Source organism: Anthonomus grandis, chromosome 15, assembly GCF_022605725.1.
Source record: "Anthonomus grandis grandis chromosome 15, icAntGran1.3, whole genome shotgun sequence".
Classification (NCBI taxonomy): Eukaryota; Metazoa; Arthropoda; class Insecta; order Coleoptera; family Curculionidae; genus Anthonomus; species Anthonomus grandis.
The window spans coordinates 9,525,767-9,546,951 of record NC_065560.1 but is presented as its reverse complement, the minus strand read 5'-3'; the positions used below and the strand labels follow the sequence as shown (position 1 = coordinate 9,546,951).

The window sequence follows — 21,185 nt, the reverse complement described above, 5'->3', positions numbered from 1 at the left end:
TTTGTTGTTAGAGTTGTAACTGAGGCAGTTGGGTCAGAGGTTAGTAGGATTGTGTATTTTGCGCTTGCGCTTGTTTGAATACTAGCATTTATCTTATCTATTTGCTCTTTATAGTTAAAAAAGAGCCCTTAGTTATTTCTACAGGGCAAAACCTAGAGATTCCTACCGCCTTCTATTTATTACAGAAAACATTCCAAGATATTCTGAAACTCATTTAATTTGCAGGTGATTACTAGGAATTCTGTTAATGTTAATTAGCATAAGTCGGCCGTATATTTCAACTATGTCTAGTAACCTTTGGAGGTCACTCATAGTATCTGCTATCAGGAATATATCCTCTGCGTACCATATATTGTTGGTAGACATTTACTTTGATCAAGTGTTTTCCTAGTAAATATTAAACTGCAAGTGCAAAAGTGGAAAGAGGACACATTCCTCTCTTACACCTGTAAGGATTTTCTGTGTCTTTGTAACTTCATTGTCAAATCTAACTGCAGCTATATGTCCTTTTGTTCTTTGTCAAGTCGCGTCAGCATTTGAAGGCGTTTATCATATTGCACTCTATCAAAGGCTTTTTCGTAATATTTAAAACACATCTTTTCTCTAATCCTAACAGGTCTGAACCAATACTTAGGTTGTGACCAGTGCCTCTCTCGTACCGAAATGTCTTCTAAATTCGAATTGCGAGGATTCAATAGTCTTTTCGCATTTTGTAAAGTGAATAACCAGTAGAAACACTTTCAGACTGTGATTCATGAAGCTAATCAATCTTCACACCTGGTTCTGCTCATAATTGGCAAAGTTTAAATAATAATAGGGCCTATTAGGGAAAAAATCTAATTTCTGATAAAGAGACATATAATAAGGTTAGAATATAATGGTTGTCGAAGAAGGAGAGACCCTCAACGAAAATATTTTCCAAGTTCCTTAATAATGAAGTTGTACAACTATTACAACTTTGCTTCTTTTAAAAAGTCTACATGATATGCTGATATTTTCCTATAATTAGCGAATTTTTCTAGTATCGACATACTGCAATAAATGAAATCATATATATTGGATTACCCAACGGTACGACCCTGACCGGTGGTGTTACTTGAGAAAGTTATGAGGTCATAAAAATACTTTCTCTGCGTGTGTGTGTGTAAATTGGCCAAGAGTAATGCAGGCGGATCTTTTTTTGTTGAAATTGAAGAAAAATTAAGAAAAAAAATATAGTGGCTGCTTATGATGCAAAATATACTTATCTATAAAAAAATATTAATAAGCGAAATAAATAAAGGTATATTAATTTTAAAAATACAGTTTTATTTAATAAAAATCCACTCTTTCAAAACATATCCAATCATCTACATGGATATTAATTTTAACCTAAATGCAAATAAGCTTATTGGTTATTAACTTTAACTATTGGTTGTTGTGCTATTTAACTTGTGAATCTTCATTTCATATATTTTCTGGCATAGTGCCTCTAATAAGGAAATAAAATTCTTCTCAGACGAAAATTTATGCGGAATAGTGTTTAAGGGTTTAGGATGTTTTCTCATTTTTGTTGTCTTTATGATTCAAAAAGAATTCCAAAACTTTCGATATTTTTAGTTCTATTATACAACTACGTATCGGATCCGACTTCCACTTAAGATTCATCAATTTAAAAATAAATTTGATCTTCGTATTATAAAAAAACTATTTTTAACAGAGATAAAAGCCCAATCCCTTATAGTCAATTTTATAATTTAGTTAGTGTTTAAGTTAAGATTTTTTTGGCCATGTTTCATTGTATTTTTCGCTCTATTAGTTACATCTTTAATATATTAGACTACTTGTTTCGTCTATATAACGACGTGCTAATAAACTAAAATGGGCAGGAGCCACCACATTACTCTTATAACATCTAGGGGTACCGCCTCTAGAAGTCCTGGAAGTATGCCTTGGAGAAAACGAGTGTTTGTTTCCCCATTCAATCTTTGTGATAGAAAATGTGTGCCAATAAGGTGTTCTCCAATGAAACCAATCCATACGTTTAAAGAAAATTGTTGTTAGTGATGAGCTGCAACGATGGTATGGTGATTTTCATCTGCCCAACTGTGGTTATTATGGTAGTTAACTAGTTAATGCTTGCCTCTCTGGAAAAATTTACGTTTTGCTTAATTAACATCCCCTGCTAATAGAGCCTGGATTAGTTGTACGTGATATAGATATAATAGCTGATCCTTTTAAATAGTCCATACCGTCATATGATTGACATGTAGCTGCAGACCAATTTTTCTAGTACTGGTGTCAAAGTAAGTGGTGTTAAATTAAGTACTGCTTTTTCCAATTCCGGTGTTCTAATATCGTCACAATCATGCCTTCTTGCTTGAACAGTACCAGTTTCTCGTAGTCTTTGATGAAGGCATGCAATTAATATTTTCATTTTTTGTTAATAGGTTGTAGATTGTAGATTGAGAAGGGAGTCGTTTCGGCTGATCCGCCGCTCAGCACTGCTATCTGTGAGATATTTTGTGCATAACTCTACTTGTCTTAGTTTGTCTCAAAAAGTCTTAGACTTCTGCCGTACAAAGCTATATTTTTGGAAGGTAGTTGTCCCACTTCTTGAGGTGTTGGTTGTACCCCTTCCAGGTACTTGAGCCTCTTGCAGAGTTGGGTCGGGCATTCACAGAGCAGGTGTTCTGCTGTTTCTGTGGCATTGCTGCAGAATCTACATTGGTCGTCCTCTGTTATACCTATTGCCTTTAGGTGATATTTCACTGGGCAATGACCGGTTAGGAGTCCGACTGCTGTTCTGATGTCTGATCTGTTCATGTCTAGGAGCTGTTCAGCTCTTTTTCTAGAAGTGGTTATAAACTTTTTTGCCTGTCTTAGTCCTGGTGCTCTTCTCCAGTGCGACAGCAATTGTTCTTTTTCCCATCTGTTTAGGTCTTCGGTGATGTGGGTCTTCATTAAACCACAGTATGGCTTTGGACCATAGTATGGTGTTTGAGCCCCTTTTTTTGCAAGGCGATCGGCTTCTTCGTTCCCCTCTAGACCCCGGTGGCCAGGTAGCCACATTAGTGTTACTTGATTCTTTGTTGTAAGGCGCTTTAGGGTTTGTTTGCACTCCCAGACTAGCTTTGAATCACATTTAAAAGCTTTCAGGGCCTTTAGAGCAGCTTGGCTGTCTGATAGTATAAATATGTGTTTTCTTTGGAGGCCTTGGTTGATGCACTCTTCTGCACATATCTCTATGGCAAGCACTTCAGCTTGAAAGATGTTAGGGTATTTGCCCAGTGACTTTGAGATCTTAATGTTAGGGCCTGACACGCCCAGTCCTTCTACTTCTGTTAGTTTGGAACCGTCTGTGTACCATAGCGATGCATTGTCGGCTTTTGGTACTTCTTTTTTCTCCCATGATTGGCGATCATCTATGATCACTTCGAATGGAATTTCTAGATCCAGCATGGCCGTTATGTGGTCACGTGGTTTGCTGGCATTTTCCAGTTTAATTTCTTCGAGGATGCGCAGGTGACCACTTAAATCCCCAGGCTTGAATTTGCCGGTTTGGAAAAGCCTGTGAGCACTGTTAATTGCCTCTTTTTTCACGCTTATGTGAAGTGGAGGCATGTTTAGCAGTGTCTCTAAGGCTGTGGTAGGACAAGTAGACATTGCCCCGGTTATTCCTAGACATATCAGCCTTTGGACTTTGTTTAATTTGGTCTGTGCGGTTGTTTGTTTGGTCTTCGGCCACCATACCAGCGAAGCGTATGTGATGATGGGCTTAATGACTGTTTGGTAGATCCAGTATACCATTTTCGGTTTTAGCCCCCATGTCTTGCCAACGAGTTTGCGGCATGTCCAGATTGCCACTATGGCTTTGGAAATGGTATTGTCTAGATAATTGTTCCAAGTTAGTTTGTGGTCCAAGGTAACCCCCAGGTATTTCACCTCGTTAGAAAATGTTAGCTGAGTTCCGTTTAATATAGGTGCTCTGAGTTCTAACTTCCTTCTTCTGGTAAACGGCACAAAAATTGTTTTTCTAGGATTTAAAGATAATCCTTCAGTTTCGCCCCAGTTTTGTATAGTATTTAGGGCACTTTGCATTCGATTCGATATTACGCCCTCGTGCTTGCCCCTAACTATTACTACCAGGTCATCTGCGTAGCCTAGAACTGTGAATCCGGATCTACTTAATATGTTAAGAATTTTGTTTACTACTAATGTCCACAGTAGAGGTGACAGAACCCCTCCTTGGGGACATCCTTTTACTGTGGTTACTGTTGCTGTCGCTCCATTTATTTCTGCTGTGATGAAGCGGTGCTTGAGCATTGATCCTGTCCACTTTACGATGGGGGCCTCCACCCCCCAGTCTTGCAAGGCTTTTGTTATGGACAGGTGTGAGGTATTGTCGAATGCTCCCTCTATATCAAAGAATGCAGTAAGAGCAATTTCTTTGCAGTCGTTTGACTTTTCTATGTCCCTTACGAGGCAGTGCAGTGCACTTATTGTAGATTTGCCTGCTTGGTAGGCAAATTGTCTAGGGTGGAGCGGTGTTCTAGAAAGAGTTACGCTTCTTATGTATTGGTCGATTGTTTTCTCCATTGTTTTTAGAAGAAAGGAGGTTAGACTAATCGCGCGATATGATTTTGCTTCGTTTTCAGGACGACGCCCCGTTTTTGGTATGAATATTACATTAGCCTCTCTCCAAGCTAGTGGTACGTGTCCTAAAATGAGGCTGGCTTTAAAGATTTTTTGTAGGTGTACTTTTAGTATCTCATAGCCTCTTTGTAGCAGAGCTGGGAAAATCCCATCTTTGCCTGGAGATTTGTAGGGCTTAAAGCTTTCGATTGCCAATTTGATTCTGTTAGTTGTGAGGATTTTGCTTGCCAGCCTTTTACTTCTCTTGTTTGGATTTTGGAGCCCTTCGTTTTGGAGGTTTGACTGGTTCTGGTTATCTTCAATAATCTGCGATCCCGGGAAGTGAGTCTGAAGAAGTACCTCTAGGCTTTCTTTTTGATCGTTACAGTATTCACCGCTTGGCTTTTTTAGTAGACCAATTCCGTTCGAATGATTTTTTGAAAGGATTTTTTGCAGACGTTGTGCTGGGGCTAATTCATCTATTCCCTCGCAGAACTGCCTCCATTTGTTAATAGGTTAATACATTATTTGCAAGGTTAAGTAAACAATGGTGTATCATATTTTTCATCAAAAATATTTACTTTAAACCTTGCACGAACGTTTCTCTTAAAATTTACCCAAGAATCAGCCCCTGAATTTTTTCGCATCTATTTATTTACACCCTGTATATGAAAGATAGTAGATACTTGATATTAAACTTCAAAAGAGCATTGAAAATATAAGAATTTGTATAGGTAATCGAAAGTTCCATACAAGGTTCAGCATGGCCAAAAGTAACATTGAGGTGATATGGAACTGATTTAGACTCTCCAGTGAAACTTGGTTCTGGAAAACCATTCATGGGTGTTGAATCTGTATATGTGTTTATCAACATCCATGGTCAATCAAGAGAAGTAAACTAATGAATGATGCATAAAAATCACCCATTTCATCTGGTAGACCAAAGACCATGACCTTTACTGGGTTCACCAAGAACCTTCTCAATAATAATAGGACTTATAAAATGATTCCATTTTAATGAAATAAACCTAATAATTCTAGGAATATTAACCAATTTTATAATTATATACCAATGATGACGAGATGTAACCCGAAAAGTAACATTCCAAGGCCTTCATACTTTAAAGGTAACTTTAGGTTGCTACTATTTATTACTTCAGAAGTATTTTTCTTCTTCGCTGTTTTTTGATCATTTTTCCATGCTAGACTTTCACCTAGAATTGAATTAGGATTAAACTGACCTCCTAAACAAATTATTACTTTTAACCCACTAGAAATCCCACTTCTTAATACAATTCTTCCCTCAGAAATCACCATTTCCTGGTCAGGCAATGAAAATGTGACAATTAAAAAACCTTGACTTAAAAGAGAATAAGTTAGGTCTTTAGTAACGTCATCATGCTAGCCACCTTGGTTTAGCAGCTTTCATTTTCTTTTCTCTACTTTAACATAATAAAACAACAATTGAATCTCCTGAATCTTGTATCTAAACCTATTTATTTGAGTAGGAAGAAAATTATTTAAACATATATATCTTAAATATTTCAGCTCAATCATGAACCTTCTTCTACCAATCGTCCTTGCCATAGCGCCTCTCGTATCAGCCCAGCAGCATGCAGCATGTTTCGCCCCCTACCAAAATGGAGTACAGCCCGCTCCTGATACACGAGAAGGTCTTTATGGGGGTCAACAAGAATTCTCCTTGGCCTTGCTCAATGCAATCAACAAAATAATGCCTAAAGAAAACCTGTTTTTCTCACCTTACTCGACTTATCACGCTTTGTTGATAGCCTACTTTATGGCTGGAGGGCAGACTGAAGCATATTTGAGAAAAGTTTTGAGACTCAGTGAAACACGGGTAAGATATTTGTAAATTTTTATAATGATTCACTATATATCTTATTTTTTTCTAGCGTAAATCTGACATATACACCGCCTACAAGCTTGACAAATACATGACAAAATTCATAGCGAATAGTGCCCCCTACGAGTTCACCAGTGCTAATAAAATTTACGTTTCTAATGAGACCGAAGTGAGAGAGTGTGTTAAGAATGATTTTCCTGAAGAGTTAGAGTCTTTTCCTTTCAAGGTTGATCCTGAAGGTTCCAGGTTAGTTTCACTTATGCTTTTAATCCTTTGTAGATGTTTTTTTAAGAAAGATATTTCAAATTTTGACCAAAAACCTATAAGTCTCCATTTACAATTACTTTTCAACTTTCACTTCAATCTAAAATGAAGGAATATCTTCTGGTTTGGTTGCCTGAACCTTTAAAATACATACCGCCGTTGTTTTTTCTTCTACTAGAGTTAGATTTAAAATATTTTAGAATTAGTACCTCCCCTTTATAGATGAAGCCAAGGACTAAGCTTTCAGAGTTCAGTATCAGTAATGTCCCTTTTTACTGTTTTATATCGTCATGCTATATTTTCCAATGCTCTTATCTGATTATTGTGTGTGCTTCTACTTTCCTTTATACTCTCTCAACTTTTTTCTATCAAGAACCAATTAAGATATCTATTATAATATTCTTTTTTAATTAGGTTAGCAATCAATAACTGGGTAGAAAATACGACTCATCATATGATCACCGATTTGCTACCTCCTGGTACAATAGACCCAACTACCAGCTTGGTTCTGGTGAATGCTGCCTACTTTAAGGGTATTTGGGAGAACAAATTTAATCCCAATTTGACGAAACCAGAGATTTTCTACGTCAGTCCGACGAAGCAAATTATGGTTGATATGATGCACGTAGAGGGCACTTTTAGACATGGTAAGTAAAATATAAAGTATCCAATAAAAGTTTTACTCAGAACCTACTTTTTGCTTAGACATTTCTGAAGCGCTCGGTGCTCACATCTTAGAGTTACCCTACCAAGGCGACAACATCAGCATGTTCATATTACTTCCTCCGTTCTCGAACACTGAAGACTCCATCGATGCCACTTTAAAGAACTTGAACCTGGAAAACTTTAAAAAGGTTGTGGATAGAGATCAGTTGATTTCTCGCACCGTACAAGTTGCCCTTCCCAAATTCAGTTTGGAGACTACCATCGAACTCGTACCGGTAGGTTTTATTTTTTATTTATGGGGGCGGTCAAAAATGTAACCTTAAATGTTTTAAAAATGTGATTGTACATAGATTTTTTTAATTATGTGTTTTTTTATGGAGGCTTTTGTGGTTATGCACTCATACCATATTTTACCAACCAACACATTGGTTGTGTAACATATGGTATAAAGAAGGTACACCTAATACGCTGTCAGCAAAGGCTTGTTTTAATCCTTGTTTATTTATAGATTACTCACTATATGGTTAAGATTGTTTTCGATAACCTTTTTGTTCTTAGTCAATAAAAGTATTCGGTTGTTCTGAATAGTTTGAAATTATAGAGCGTAGAATGATTGATCGATACTTAAAATAAAGCATATATTAAAGGGGCGTTTGACAATATCTTCTTCGCAGTAATGTTGCTGAACTGTCGAAAACCGTGACTGAGGCTATGCTTCGCAGCGCTACATCATATGTATATCCGCGGGGCTTAATGATGAAGTTGTTAAAACGATGGTAGCTAGTGGCTGCCCACAGGGAAGAGTACCATTTCCAGCTTTGTGCTGTACAGTAATCGATAGCCTAATCAGCCAATGTATCTCTTGGAGGCGTGCAGCTAAAATACTCAGTGACGGTAGAATTTATAGGCATCAAACTGGATTCCAAACTCTCCTGGCAGGATCACGCACATATCAGCATTAAAAAGGCGACCTGAGCGCTTTGGGACTGCAGGAAGGCTTTTGGTAGCACCTGGGGTCTGGTTCTAGTCATTTATCGTTAAACCTCTACTCACATACGGGGCTATATGGGTTCTATTTGCAAATACATTGCTAATTTTGCAACAACAAATCACCCTGCTTGACTCAAAGTCATAAGCCCGCGAGACCCTCTTAATCTGTAGCATGTGTAGCACATTCAAGACCGTGAGTCTACAACATCGAAGGACGGTAGCTTGAAAGTGATTGATGAGAGCATCGAACGTATATCGAGTCGATTTGTGATCGTGTGCCGTTAAATCTAAATTGATCAGCGATATTGTTTGCTTGGAATATTGTGCTTATGGATGCCGATTAAAAAAATTGTACAACCGGAAGTCACGGGTCTATTCTATATGGAAGGCACTCCTCTATTAAGCCTGAATTAGTAAACAGACGGACCATCTAATACACAGACGGCTCCAAAATAAACGACAGAATTGGTGCAGGTTTCTGCGATGTGGTCCCATATATTAGGAAGATCTACTCGATGAGAGAACATACCACTGCCTTCCGAGCTGAAGTAGTCGCTTTGTTAAAATGCGGACAGAAAATCTTAAAATGTCAAAATCGCAGTACAGTGTTATCGTATTCTGCAAGACTTGTGTTTCAAACTTGTATATAGGTTCTACGGAAACCGATGAAGAAAGGCTGCAGGGTTCAGCTTGTTCTGATACCTTACCACTCAAATAATGCTGGTAATGAGGCAGCGGAATGAACTGTAATCTGCGAAACTGTTGGTAGGCTCTGAACCAATAATCGATATAGTCAAATATATTATTGTCGCATCACAAAGTCTGCTCTACAGTAAGACGCAGCGAAGCGTTTGGCATCGGATAAGCTAAGCTCTAATGGTGCGTCTAAAGAGACGCGAAATTTAACACTAGTATTTAAGAGGCTATCTTCGCACCCTAGGCATTGCAGAGAACCCAGATTTCCATTGGTGTAGGCAGAAGGAAGAAACTGCTGATCACGTCATTGAGGAGTGCCTTTAACGAGGCTATCGAAAAATCTGATGAATCCTTTGTCATAACTCTGGAATTTTCAAAGGCATTTGATAGGGTCAGGCATGAAAACCTCTTAAAGAAACTGTATTCTTTCGGGTAACCACTAATTCATCGCCATTGCCTGGCTTGGAAGCTTCCTCCAGAACCGATTCATCCAGGTTGTTGTTAATGGACACACCTCGCAGAGGTTTTAAAATATACTGTATTACACAGGGATGCACCTTGTTCTCTATTCTTTTCCTATTATGACAAGACGTTTAATTCAATTTACAGCTTTGCTGATGACAACATGTTGGTATATTCCTAGTGACTTTAATATGATTTTAAACTAGGATAAGTGCAATCTAATTTAGCTTAACGCAGCTAAGGCTGCTGTATTAAAAAAAAAAGCTGCCTCTATCACCCAGCCCTTATTATATCTGCGCTTATTTTGCCGCTGGCTGCAACAATGCAAAAGGCTGTATATACCGCAATGGCTTTAAATGCTTTACAAGGCTCAGATTCCTCCAACTCTTGAGCATGGCTTGCACATTTTGAACTCTGCACCAAAACACACTTTGAGATTACTTGATTTTATCCACACTTCTTATAAGGAGATCCAGAGATAACTAGAAGCTTGGACAGTTTGGTGCATAGAAGGAAGGTGACGGACCTGACTCTCCTTTATTGATTTATTATGATAAATGCTCTTCTGAACTGGCTCATATCATTCCACCCAGAGCTATATACGCAAGATCTACTCGAAAGACAGATGCGACTCGCGAATAATTGAGAGCACCTACAGACTCCTAGAACGTCGCTATATCGGGCTTTCAAACGAGAAATGCAAATTTGTGGAATAGACCCACAAAAGAATTTTCCGAACATTGCAGCTGGTAGAATTTTTGGAAAAATATCCACGGACACTTTTGTAGTACTGGCGCTACTCTCGATACTCGAGTACCATAGGGTTTGATCTTTTGTGAAAAGATATTCCGTAAAAAAAAACTATTTTATTATTATTGCAATTTAAGTCCGATTTCTATTATCATTGAGTTTCCCGTGGTAAGATAAAGGATGTTCGAAGATGCTGGCCCAGTTCACTTTTGAAAAAAACTAAGAGATATTCAACATAAGAAAGCGAAAAAATTAATTTTTTTACTTTGGTTTATCTTATTTTCCAGAGCCCAATTACAGAAAAATCAAAATTAGGTTAAAATATAACATACAAAGTACATCATCCAAAAAAAAACTAAACTATCGACGAAATTATTTAATAGAGCCAGAGTTAAAATTTAATTATAAAATATTATAAAAAGTAAAATAAGAGTAATATTTAAAATGAAGGTACATACCAAACAGAAAAAGAAAAATTAAACCCATTTTCCAGCGACTGCCCAACTCACTATGTATCAATCCTCAAAATCACCTGTGAAACTAGGTACTCAGAGAGCATTGAGCCATATCACAAGTAGAAGCAAAATTATTGTTGAGGAAGGGTGCGGTACCTACAAAGCAATGTGACCAAAAGAAAAAAAGTTGGAGAATCTATGTAACCATTGAGCGATTTCCATAGGAGTGCCACAGAGTGAGTCTTCCTCTCAAAACAAGAGCTTCTAAGTTGATAACAGATTATTGTGATTATAATCTCTAATTGATTAGGCACCATCCTCTCTAAATATAAGAGATTTAAAACAGCGTCTTCAGGTGTATTCAAGGAAGTTAAAATGGATACCAACGACCCATATTCGAGCTTGGATCAAACCAAAGAAAAACAAAGCATTATCATAGAAATGAATTGCTAATAAGCCTGCAACTCCGAATATTAACATTAATAGACATACATCTCCTCAATGTTCTTATAGAAAAATTATTTATATTTTCAAAATATGCCTTATGTAGTTTGTTTAATAATAGCCTGACACTTTTAATTTTAATTGTCCTTCGTTCGCCCTTCGCTGACAGGTCAAAGGTGTATCTTCGCTCTGACAGTAAATAACCTTCCAAGGAAAAAAAACCGAAGCACTAACACGCCCCTTTTCGCACGCTAGGTTCTGGAATCCCTGGGTGTTGGCAACTTGTTCAAAGAAAACGCAAACTTTCACTCACTAACCAGCGAAAAGGTGTCTGTCGGTGAGGGGATTCACAAGGCGAAGATCGAAATAAATGAACATGGTGCGCATGCGGCCGCCGCCACCGCATTTTTAACATGGAGGATGAGCGACGACGAGGATCTGATTCAGTTTAGATGCGATAAGCCTTTTATTTATATGATTTATAACGGAAAATCTCACACTGTCTTGTTTACTGGGGTTTTCAAAAGACCTTAAATGTAGTCTTTTTATTAACATTTAAAAAAGTGTCTTAAGAATATTTAGAATAAATATGTTTTTAACGTGCACACGATTTTTTTTGTTATACTGAGGCCATGCTAATCATTAAATACTATTAATAGTCTCGTCATCTGACTTGAAACGAATGAATCAAGACGAATATCATTAAGAATGGTGATACTAAAGTGGTTTTTCATGCATCGAATATACCAAATGTTGATGCATATTATTTATTTATTCATAGTATTTTCTTTTTGTTTCATCAATCAGTTTCTAGATGTAGTAGTACCAACCCCGGTAATACCCATCATTACCTCTGACCACTTTCGTTCAGCCTTTCTAGGCTTGCTTCTCATTGCCAATGAAAAAAAGCAGATCCAACCACATCAGGTTAATAAATAGCCTAGCTTACCTTGCACTCTCCTATAGGTTCTTTGGTTCTTCCACAAGTAGATAAACCGAAACAAAAGGAAAGATTCATCAGAAAATTCACGCTCTCCTATTTTATGATAAGCTATTTCCTTATCTAGGCCTCCACCACTCCTAGGTGTCTTCAGGTCTAGAGTGACCTGTAATGGTATAATGACAAATCTTTGCCTCGTCCAATGTTTTCTCTTATGTCCAGCATTCTTCTAGGACAAGGAAGATTTGCCTCTTATTCATTATGAAAAAAAAGAATTTTAATCTTGTGTACCAAAATTACACAACTATCGAACACATCGGCCGCAAATGTCTAACATTAATTTAGCATAGCCCCAGCATTAGTTAGGGGTAACGGCGTTAATATGAACTTAAGGCAAGGTTCACAGTCATGGAATGGATGCTTGGATGGCTGCACAAGAGTTATTTATCTATATGAAGCAATGATTTTAGTCCTTAAGTCAGAGGTTTTGTTTCCTTTACATGGGGTGGGAAGTTACTTTGAGAATGCACCTGTGACATTGACATACATGACTAATGCACAGAAAGATCTTGAGGATATTCCTCAAGTTAGTGAACCGATGCGTGTTTCTTTTGATTAATTTTGTCAGGGTCATCAATCCGTTTCGTCAAAACCAAAATATCTAGGGAAGCATGAACAGGACAGTAGCGAACAATGAATTTTATGTGATTATTATTAGTCTTGGCTCTTCCAAACTGGAGGAAAAATAAAGCATTTAGTCTAAAAATCCATAATCTATATGATATAAATCTTACCCGATTATTAAGCAACATGAAATGTTCTTCAAAATATTCAGAAAATAGTGAAGCAGAAAAACTAATGCTTTCTAGGATTCGTTCGCATTCTATTAAAGAAAAAAGCAGATCCTTCTAGCTAAGGTTAGGCAATTACTCCTATTCTAAGGTAAACTGTTTCCTCATCTATGCCACTATTAGACTTTGCACCATTACTCCTAGGAGTCTGCAGGTAAAGCTTAGAGTGACAGTAACAGATTTAAACTGATCCGCTGTAACTCCTCTCAATCGACACATCATCCTTAGCCCTAGAGAGGTATGAGGACAAATTTACCTTAGTTTTCTCTTATGCTCAGTCTTCTGAGACATAGAAGATTTGCCTCTTGCTCAGTTTGAAAAAAGGCATTGTATGTAAAAATTTTTCGATTTTCGAACAAATCGCTCCATAAATCGGACGCGTGAAAAATGACCCTTAGACTTTGACAGATATCTCAGATAACGGTCTAGATGTTTTACGTTAACTTAGCGTGGCCCAAGCATTAGCTAGGGTTAATGGTACGTTGTAAGGTAAGATTCACAGTTATAAAATGGATGCTTAAGTAGCTGCACAAAAGTTATGTTAGATAACATTAAAAAACTTTAGTTATTTTGATCTATAAATCAATTTTACTTCTTTTAAAGAGAATGGGGAGTGCACGACTAATGTCCAATGGTGCAAAAGGTTCGTGAAAGATTTATTTTCTCTGAACGCTAATCGCAAGTGATCTGACCCAAATAGGTTTTATTGGTTTAATTTATTTACTAATACCTTTTAAAATAAATTTTTGTGAATTGTAATAATACTTTATATTCTTTTTACTGAAAAATTGGTTCTTTGAAATTCTAATTAGGACAAAAAAACAAGAAAACCAGAAAAAAAGCACGAATAGAAAAAAAAAACAACTAATTATATGTTATTAATATCAGCCCCAGCACTCTCCAATTTGGAGGAAAATAATACTAAGAATCCATAAGGTGGTACTTGCGAACACTGATTCTCGTCTCCTTGAGCAAGGTAACCTGAAAACCAAAGAAATATTATAAGTTGTCTTATTAGCTCTAGTTAGTTTTTAAATTCCTCATACTTAAAAAAGAAGTATTTTTGGGTACTAATCAAAAATTTCGCCTTTTGTAAACGTTTTTGATTGTCCTGGAACAATGAACCATTAGCTGCATTGTACGGAGACAGACATCAAGAAAGATACCTTACTGAGATCGCGATCAGTAAGTTTATCTCTTTTTAGATTTATTTTTCTGGAACTACCTCGCTTGTATGTCCTTCTGGATGTAACTGTAGTGATAACATATTATGAAGCATATTTAAATAAATGCATAGATTTACTTGAATGCTTTGCACGAATATATAATTCACTAGACCTTAAAATCATAATATAATTTAATCAACAATCTAAATCACATTAAATAAATATGAATTATTAAATATAACTATTTGAAAAATTAAGATTAGTTGCTGGTTGGGCTAAAGGTGGCTTCGGGTATCATTCTATATATGTATGGAGAGAAAGGGTGCCTGTTTTATCATTTAACATTAAGTATGTAACTGATCTATTGGCTATATAATGCTTATTAACAAGACACATCATTCACTTAACCCAAAAGCTAAAACTAATTCTCTTGTTCGAAACTTGCAGGTCTTAGAGAAGTTAGGAGTCGGAGACCTGTTCCAGTCAACGGCGAACCTCACCGACCTCATAGAAAATGGCGAGCTTAGTTTAGGAAATGCCCTTCACAAGTCGAAAATCGAAGTTACTGAGGAAGGAACTAAAGCTGCTTCCGCAACTGTGCTGTTTAGCTTCAGATCCAGCAGACCTGCTGAGCCTGCCGTTTTCAATTGCAATCATCCTTTTATTTATTTTGTTTTTGATAAATTGAGGGATGCTATGCTGTTTGGAGGGGTTTTCAGAAGACCACATTAAAGTTCACATTTAAATAAAAATTAGTTATGTATATAAAAATATAAAACTTTTTACGGATTTATTCTGAACTGAAATTGTTGAATTTGTTATTGTCAAAGTTTTAGGTATTAGATCTGATTGTTGATATGTACACATAAGTTTATTATGTATGTTTACTTTGTTTATGTAAGGTTACCGTTTTTTAATTGACAGTATTTTCAACCACGTTTTTTTAATTAATACTAGTGACTTTTACTAAACTTTTTATAATATATATTTATTGTATGTATTTCTTACTTTTATTTCGTAATCCACATAATGCAGTAAATCAAATTTTTACCAACTAGTGATCACCAACCCTAATTTCTATCTCCTCGGTTGGATTGCAAAAATTAGAAATAAAAGTATACAGTATGCAGAATGGCGATTACATAAAATATTCCATATGTAGTGTAATCACGAACATAAATATACCTGGACCGCCAATTCAATGAAAAGTAAATGACCACTACTAGGTTGCCGCCATTTTCCATGATTGTGTGCTTTCGATGTTGGTCACTCTGACAAATTTCAGGTGTGCCAATTGTAGGGAAATAAAATAATTAAAGTTTTTGGGAGGTTATGTTTAAAAAAACAAAAAATAAAAAGTTAGATTTAGTTAAGAATAGATGCGAGAAGATAGTTGTGTTATTAGATCTGATTATTTTTCTTGTACTTCTTTAAGAATTTCGTTAACATTTATGAAAGAAACTGATCCTCACCTAAAATTAGACAAAGTTTCAATTAACATGGGATAGATCACTTTAAAATATTTGTTTTATTATTCTGATAAATTTTAATCTTATAAATACTAATACCATGAAAATGATGACCTTTATTTAAATTTTTGCTTGTGTTTACTTAACAAATTTAGTTAAGAAGACTTTTATTTTCTTTCTATTTTTACTTTACTACTTCTACTTTCCTTCTATAAACAGTTTCCACATCAAAAGGACACAACCACTATAAAAATGGTGGCCGCCAGGCAGTGGTCATTTTTGGGTATCGTGGCCATATGCATTAGCAGTCCAAGTATGTTTATTAAGTTCATGAGTGTAATGATCTAAACAGCGACCAATATACCAGCTGTTTTTCGGCTTTCGGTAGCCATTTTGTCCATCGTCTAGACCCGAAGGTGCGACAAAGATGGAGCGAGCAGCGGGTAGACCTCGCAACATCTCGAGACACGTAAAAAGTTGACGAATGCTCCGGAATAATGGTCTTCCTAATATATAAGAAGTTTTCGGCGCTAGGGGGTTAGTTTAGGTCCAAATATTGGCGCGAGTTTTAAATAGAAATAAATAGTAGATAGGTATAAGTACAGTGAAAATAAATGTTTCTAGTAATCTTAAATCATTGTGTTTAGTGTGTAGTAAATCTCATGACTATTTTATCTCTCTCTCGAGTTATTGTTCGACTTTAAATATCGTGGGCTATTCATGGGAAAAGCCTTCACCATGCTTCTCTATCCTCTGACGGATGTCATTATTTCTGCTTAAAACATAGCTCCTCGATTTGGTTGCCCTTGGATCACATTTTGCTTCATCTCGTCCTTCCGTAGCATATAATCCGAACTATTTAGGTATGCGCTAGATTCTTGGGAGGAGTCTTTCGTGATCTCAAGTATTCGGTTCTCTATTATAGATATTTGTCTAAGAGCAGTCGAAAGGATTCTCAATATCTTGCTGTAAAATAATAATTTCAAACGCTTCGATTCTTCTGCGGAATGCTGCTTTTAACGTCCCAGATTCGGAGCCATAGGTTGATTCCAAACCATTTTCTGTATATTGTGGTCTTTCTAGTTTTTAATTAGTCTGCCTAAAGCTTCTTTTGCTATTCTAACCCTTCTCCTGATGCCTGGTTTGGAACCTCCGTTGTTATTTTTGCGCCGAGATGAATGATAGTGTCATTGATTTCCATATCTTAGATGAGTCGAACTGGCAATGAGAGAGAGGAAAAAGGCGATAGAGAGAAATAGGAGAGAGAGGAATGTCTGAGGTCTCTCCACAATCCACAGGTACCATTTGATCGTATTTAGTCATAGGCCTGATTCCAAGCTAGCAGCTCCTTTAAAGTATTTCAAAGTTAAAGTATTTCAAAGATTTCCTATTGATTTTGGGCCAGCACTATTATATCATCGATATATTGTAGGATTGACAATTTTTTTTTCTAATTTCCAGAACCATCAACAATCAAACATTGTTTACGAAGCCAAAGTTTGATTGTCTTTCATTCGAATGCTACTCGATACCCGAGGCAGTAAATATTTTGTATGTCTTTTTTTAGAGGAGAAACTCTTTCCGTGTACCGCGATACAGCTGCGTCTCTAGTTTTTCACGAAAGTTGCGTAACATGAGGTGCGCTGATCATGGTAAGATCACATATTAATGGACATGAACGCAAGGACCTGGTAGGGCTGTCAGTTGAAATGTCTTGTGAGATAACTGCTGTAGAGGTAAAATATTTTAACACTTTTATTGTTAGAATTTATCGCCCACCAGGGGGAGACTTCGACGTTTTTATACATGTGTTGAATAGTTTATTGCAAATGTTGACTGTAAAAATATATATTATAGTATAGAAATCAAAGCTTATCTAACTTTTTCTAGGAAGTATTTATAATGTGATTTCAGAAGAGATATATTAAACACTTTAGCAATATTAGATCTTCTAGAGTATGTTCTTGAGAGTTTCGAGATGGGATTTCATGTTGGAGGCACCTTCTATGATCTTTCAAAGGTCTTTGACTGCATGTCCCATTTGATTATTCTCTTCTGTATGGTTCAGGTATTCTGAGTTTTGCATTTTTAGGACGAAAACAGAAAACATGTGAATAATGTTTCGTCTGATAAATGTCTCATTAAACACGGGGTACCACAGGTCTTAATACTGGAACCACTCCTCTTTATAGTATGTAAATATTATATTAATATATCAGTGGGTGTAACGCTATTTTTTTCGCAAATGACACTACTATACGACCCTTTGTAGAGCTACTTGCTGATGGAGGAAGCGATGTCAGGTCATGGTTTAATGCAAATGGGCCGAAACCTAATGTGGAGAAGACTTAAGGTGTAATGAGGTTTCTGGAAATCTACTTGGATCTTGCCTTAGTGTTTTATAAGCACCCCGATGTAGTTACTAATAAAATTAGTATATCTGTTAAAAAAACTTTAAAAGTTAAAAGGGAGGTAAAATACTTTGGATGATATTTCATTCTTTAATCCCATCGAGCTGCACTTATGGATTGCTGGCTTGGGGTCATGAACCTAAGGCAGAACGCATATTTAAAATGCAAAGCCAAGCTCTAAGAGTTTTCCAGGGTCTTGGGTAGATGTGAGAAATGTTTTCAGACACTTAGTCTGCAGATATAGTCATGTATGGAATGTACATAATCATTATACAAAGCAGACGGATTGACCCAACTTACATGGACCCTTCTTAAGACTCAACAAATGTGACATGATAAACTGCGACCAGAAGAGGTGTTTTACAGCAAGCAGACCTCTAGTCCATCAAAAATTAATTTTTTGATTAAGTCTCCAACTCGCATTTCAAATGCCCTTAATGTTGTGTGCCATGAATATTTTTTAAATTTTATTGAACTGTACGTCAAATTTTTTTTCATTGACTTTAAGCACTATTATTATTTAGCCTTAAGTAGTAATCTTAATAAAATTTTTTATAAGGTATAGTAATGTGATATGTCCTATAGTGTAAAATGTCGTATTTTTTAATGATTCTATATTCGTATTTCATGACGACTGTAAACTTTGATTATTATTAGCATGATTAAAATTTACTTTACTTTACTTTTCTTCAATAGAAACTTCCGTCTCAGTTTTCAAGAGCCTTTCTAATAATTCATTCTTTGTATATGTTGAAGAGAATTGAGAAGAGAATGCAGCCTTGTCAGAGTTCTTTTCCGACGCTGAAATAATAATAATAATAATAATAATAATAATAATAATAATAATAATAATAATAATAGTTCATTAAATACCCAAATACAGAATAATATATATATAATTTAAATAAATATTAAATAGCTAAATATATATATGCCAAAAATAAAATAAATAATTAAAGGCCTAAATTACGGGTTGAAGGTTAAATGTAAAAGATATTTCTTAAACTTTGATTTAAATGTTTTCTGATATGAAGTTGACAATTCAGTTGGTAGGTAATTGTAGAGTTTAATGGCATTGTACGTAAAAGAACGTTAAAACATTGCAGTCAAATGACGAGGAAGTGTCATCATCTAAGGAAATCGGATCACTCTTGTATGAACGTTTGAAGGAGGAACAAATTTATTCCGTGAAGTGGAGGGGTTTACTAAAACTTTAAATAAAAAATTACCCAAGTGTAACTTTCTGCGTCTGTCCATCCTTAACCAGATAAGCTCTTTAAATGTGTGTGAAATGTGATTGTATTTTCGTAATCCAAATATTAGCCGTGAGCAAGTATTTTGAACTTTCTGAATACGATTTTTATCTGCAAAGTCTAAGCAAGGGCCATAAATAAAATCACAGTAGTTGAAGTTGGACAAGACCAGAGACTCACAAAGCATTTTCCTCAAATGAAAACTAAGCCTGATGACTATTATATAAAATGATCAACGATAAAAATGACTTCTGAATTAACAATTTAACATATTCGCGAAGCCTCAACGCAGTATCCAAGAAAATGCCTAAATTTTTTGCGATCCATCTTGGAAAGAGAAACATCATTTAATAAGATATTTAAATTAATTTTAAGAAAATCTTTATTAGGGCCAAAAATCATAACATTTGATTTAAGAGGGTTAAGTTTTAGATTATGGCTAAAAGAAAACTGGTTAAGTAAATTCAGGTCATGGTTTATTAAAGAAGATGCATCCGAATAATCCTGATGATTGAAGTGAAGATAAACCTGGGTATCATCGGCAAAACCTCTCAGTTGACAGTACTTTAATGATTTAAGTATATCTGAGGTGTGGATTATGAATAATAATGGTCCCAGGATTGACATTCGTGGTTGATCATGTCAAACGCTTTCAAAAAGTCTAACAGAATCAAAGCAGTAGACAACTTTTTATCAATTGACGTTATTATGTCATCAGTAACTCCAATTAGGAAATCTGTTGAGGGTTCTCCTTCGATTTGTACATCTGATCCATTCTTGTTTGGCTTTTATGATATATACAAAAAGGTCAAGCTTCTCACTCAGGATGTCCCAATTGTACGGTGTCAAGATTTGGTGCAATCAATCAGGCACGTTGTATTTCAAATACCAGTCAATTGCAATGTAATAAACGCCAACAGCGGCAAGGCTTCGGAGTACCTCATACCGTGTCTTGGTAGAAATCTACTAATTTGTAGTAGTTTTACTTTACTGAGAAGTAATTATCTGAGTCGAACAGCGAACGTTTTTAAAGTAGCTTTTTATCGATTTCAGGCTACTCGGCAGTTGATTGTACATTTGATGAGTATATGAGAGATTGCTTGACCAACGTAGTCTTAGGAATAAGTAGAGAAACTTAGTCACTGCTGTAGTATCTGGAAGAATATCTTCATTCATCAGCTCTACAAAATCACACTTAAACCCATGGATGTGAGTTTTACTAAAGTTTAAGCAAAATTAATTAGCGTTAAGTCATGTTTTGAATCGTTTACTGTAACCTCTTTAAGTTTTACCAGATCATTGTTTGTCTTGAATATAGAGGTGTTGTCAGCAAAAATTATGAAAAATGGTATAAAGCAGGAATAGGATTGGACCCAAGACAGAGCCCTGCGGAACTTCACAGTCGATTCCCGAGACAGAAGGTATTTCACCTAAACTCACCACAGCCTGAGAACGCCCCTCGAGATAAGATTTAAACCAGGAGTGAGCCACATTCCGAAATCCACATCTTTGAATCTTTGCGAGGTCCACATAATAAAAAACCTTGGACAAATCACAGAACATCGGCGCACATGTCCCACCCTGGTTCAACCCAAAATATACCTCCTCGAGAAAACTGCGTGAGTCCCTGTTGATGTTTGAAATTCAAGTTGCTTCTCACTTATTAAGTTAAAAGACCGAAAATAATGCCAGATTCTTCTTTTTACTTTCTTAACACCTTCAGATAAAGTTGGGAGTAGAAAAATTAGCGATAGGGCTAGAAGGTTATTTCCTTGAATACTGCGATTACCAAAGATGACTTTATTTGAATAATTTCATTTTAGAAAAATAAAACTAACTCAAACTAAATAAGCCAATATTAGATACATATATGTGTGAGATAAGACAAAG

At 36.0% G+C, this 21,185-nt stretch overlaps 1 protein-coding gene across 2 annotated transcripts in view; it reads left to right on the top strand.

Annotated features, from left to right (window-relative positions):
• LOC126745008 (serine protease inhibitor 88Ea-like) overlaps positions 1–15,162 on the top strand; it is a 35,526-nt gene extending 20,364 nt beyond the window's left edge. Inside the window, exons 2-6 of one of the 2 annotated variants that reach the window (XM_050452647.1) lie at positions 6,163–6,472; positions 6,528–6,724; positions 7,157–7,389; positions 7,448–7,683; positions 14,610–15,162. In XM_050452647.1, coding sequence (XP_050308604.1) covers positions 6,170–6,472; positions 6,528–6,724; positions 7,157–7,389; positions 7,448–7,683; positions 14,610–14,894 — 1,254 coding nt within the window. In that variant the 5' untranslated portion in view covers positions 6,163–6,169 and the 3' untranslated portion in view covers positions 14,895–15,162. Of the gene's footprint in view, positions 1–6,162; positions 6,473–6,527; positions 6,725–7,156; positions 7,390–7,447; positions 7,684–11,460; positions 11,809–14,609 lie in introns of those variants that run through there. The other variant, XM_050452648.1, reaches the window with a different exon arrangement.
• Positions 15,163–21,185: the final 6,023 nt, after the last annotated feature.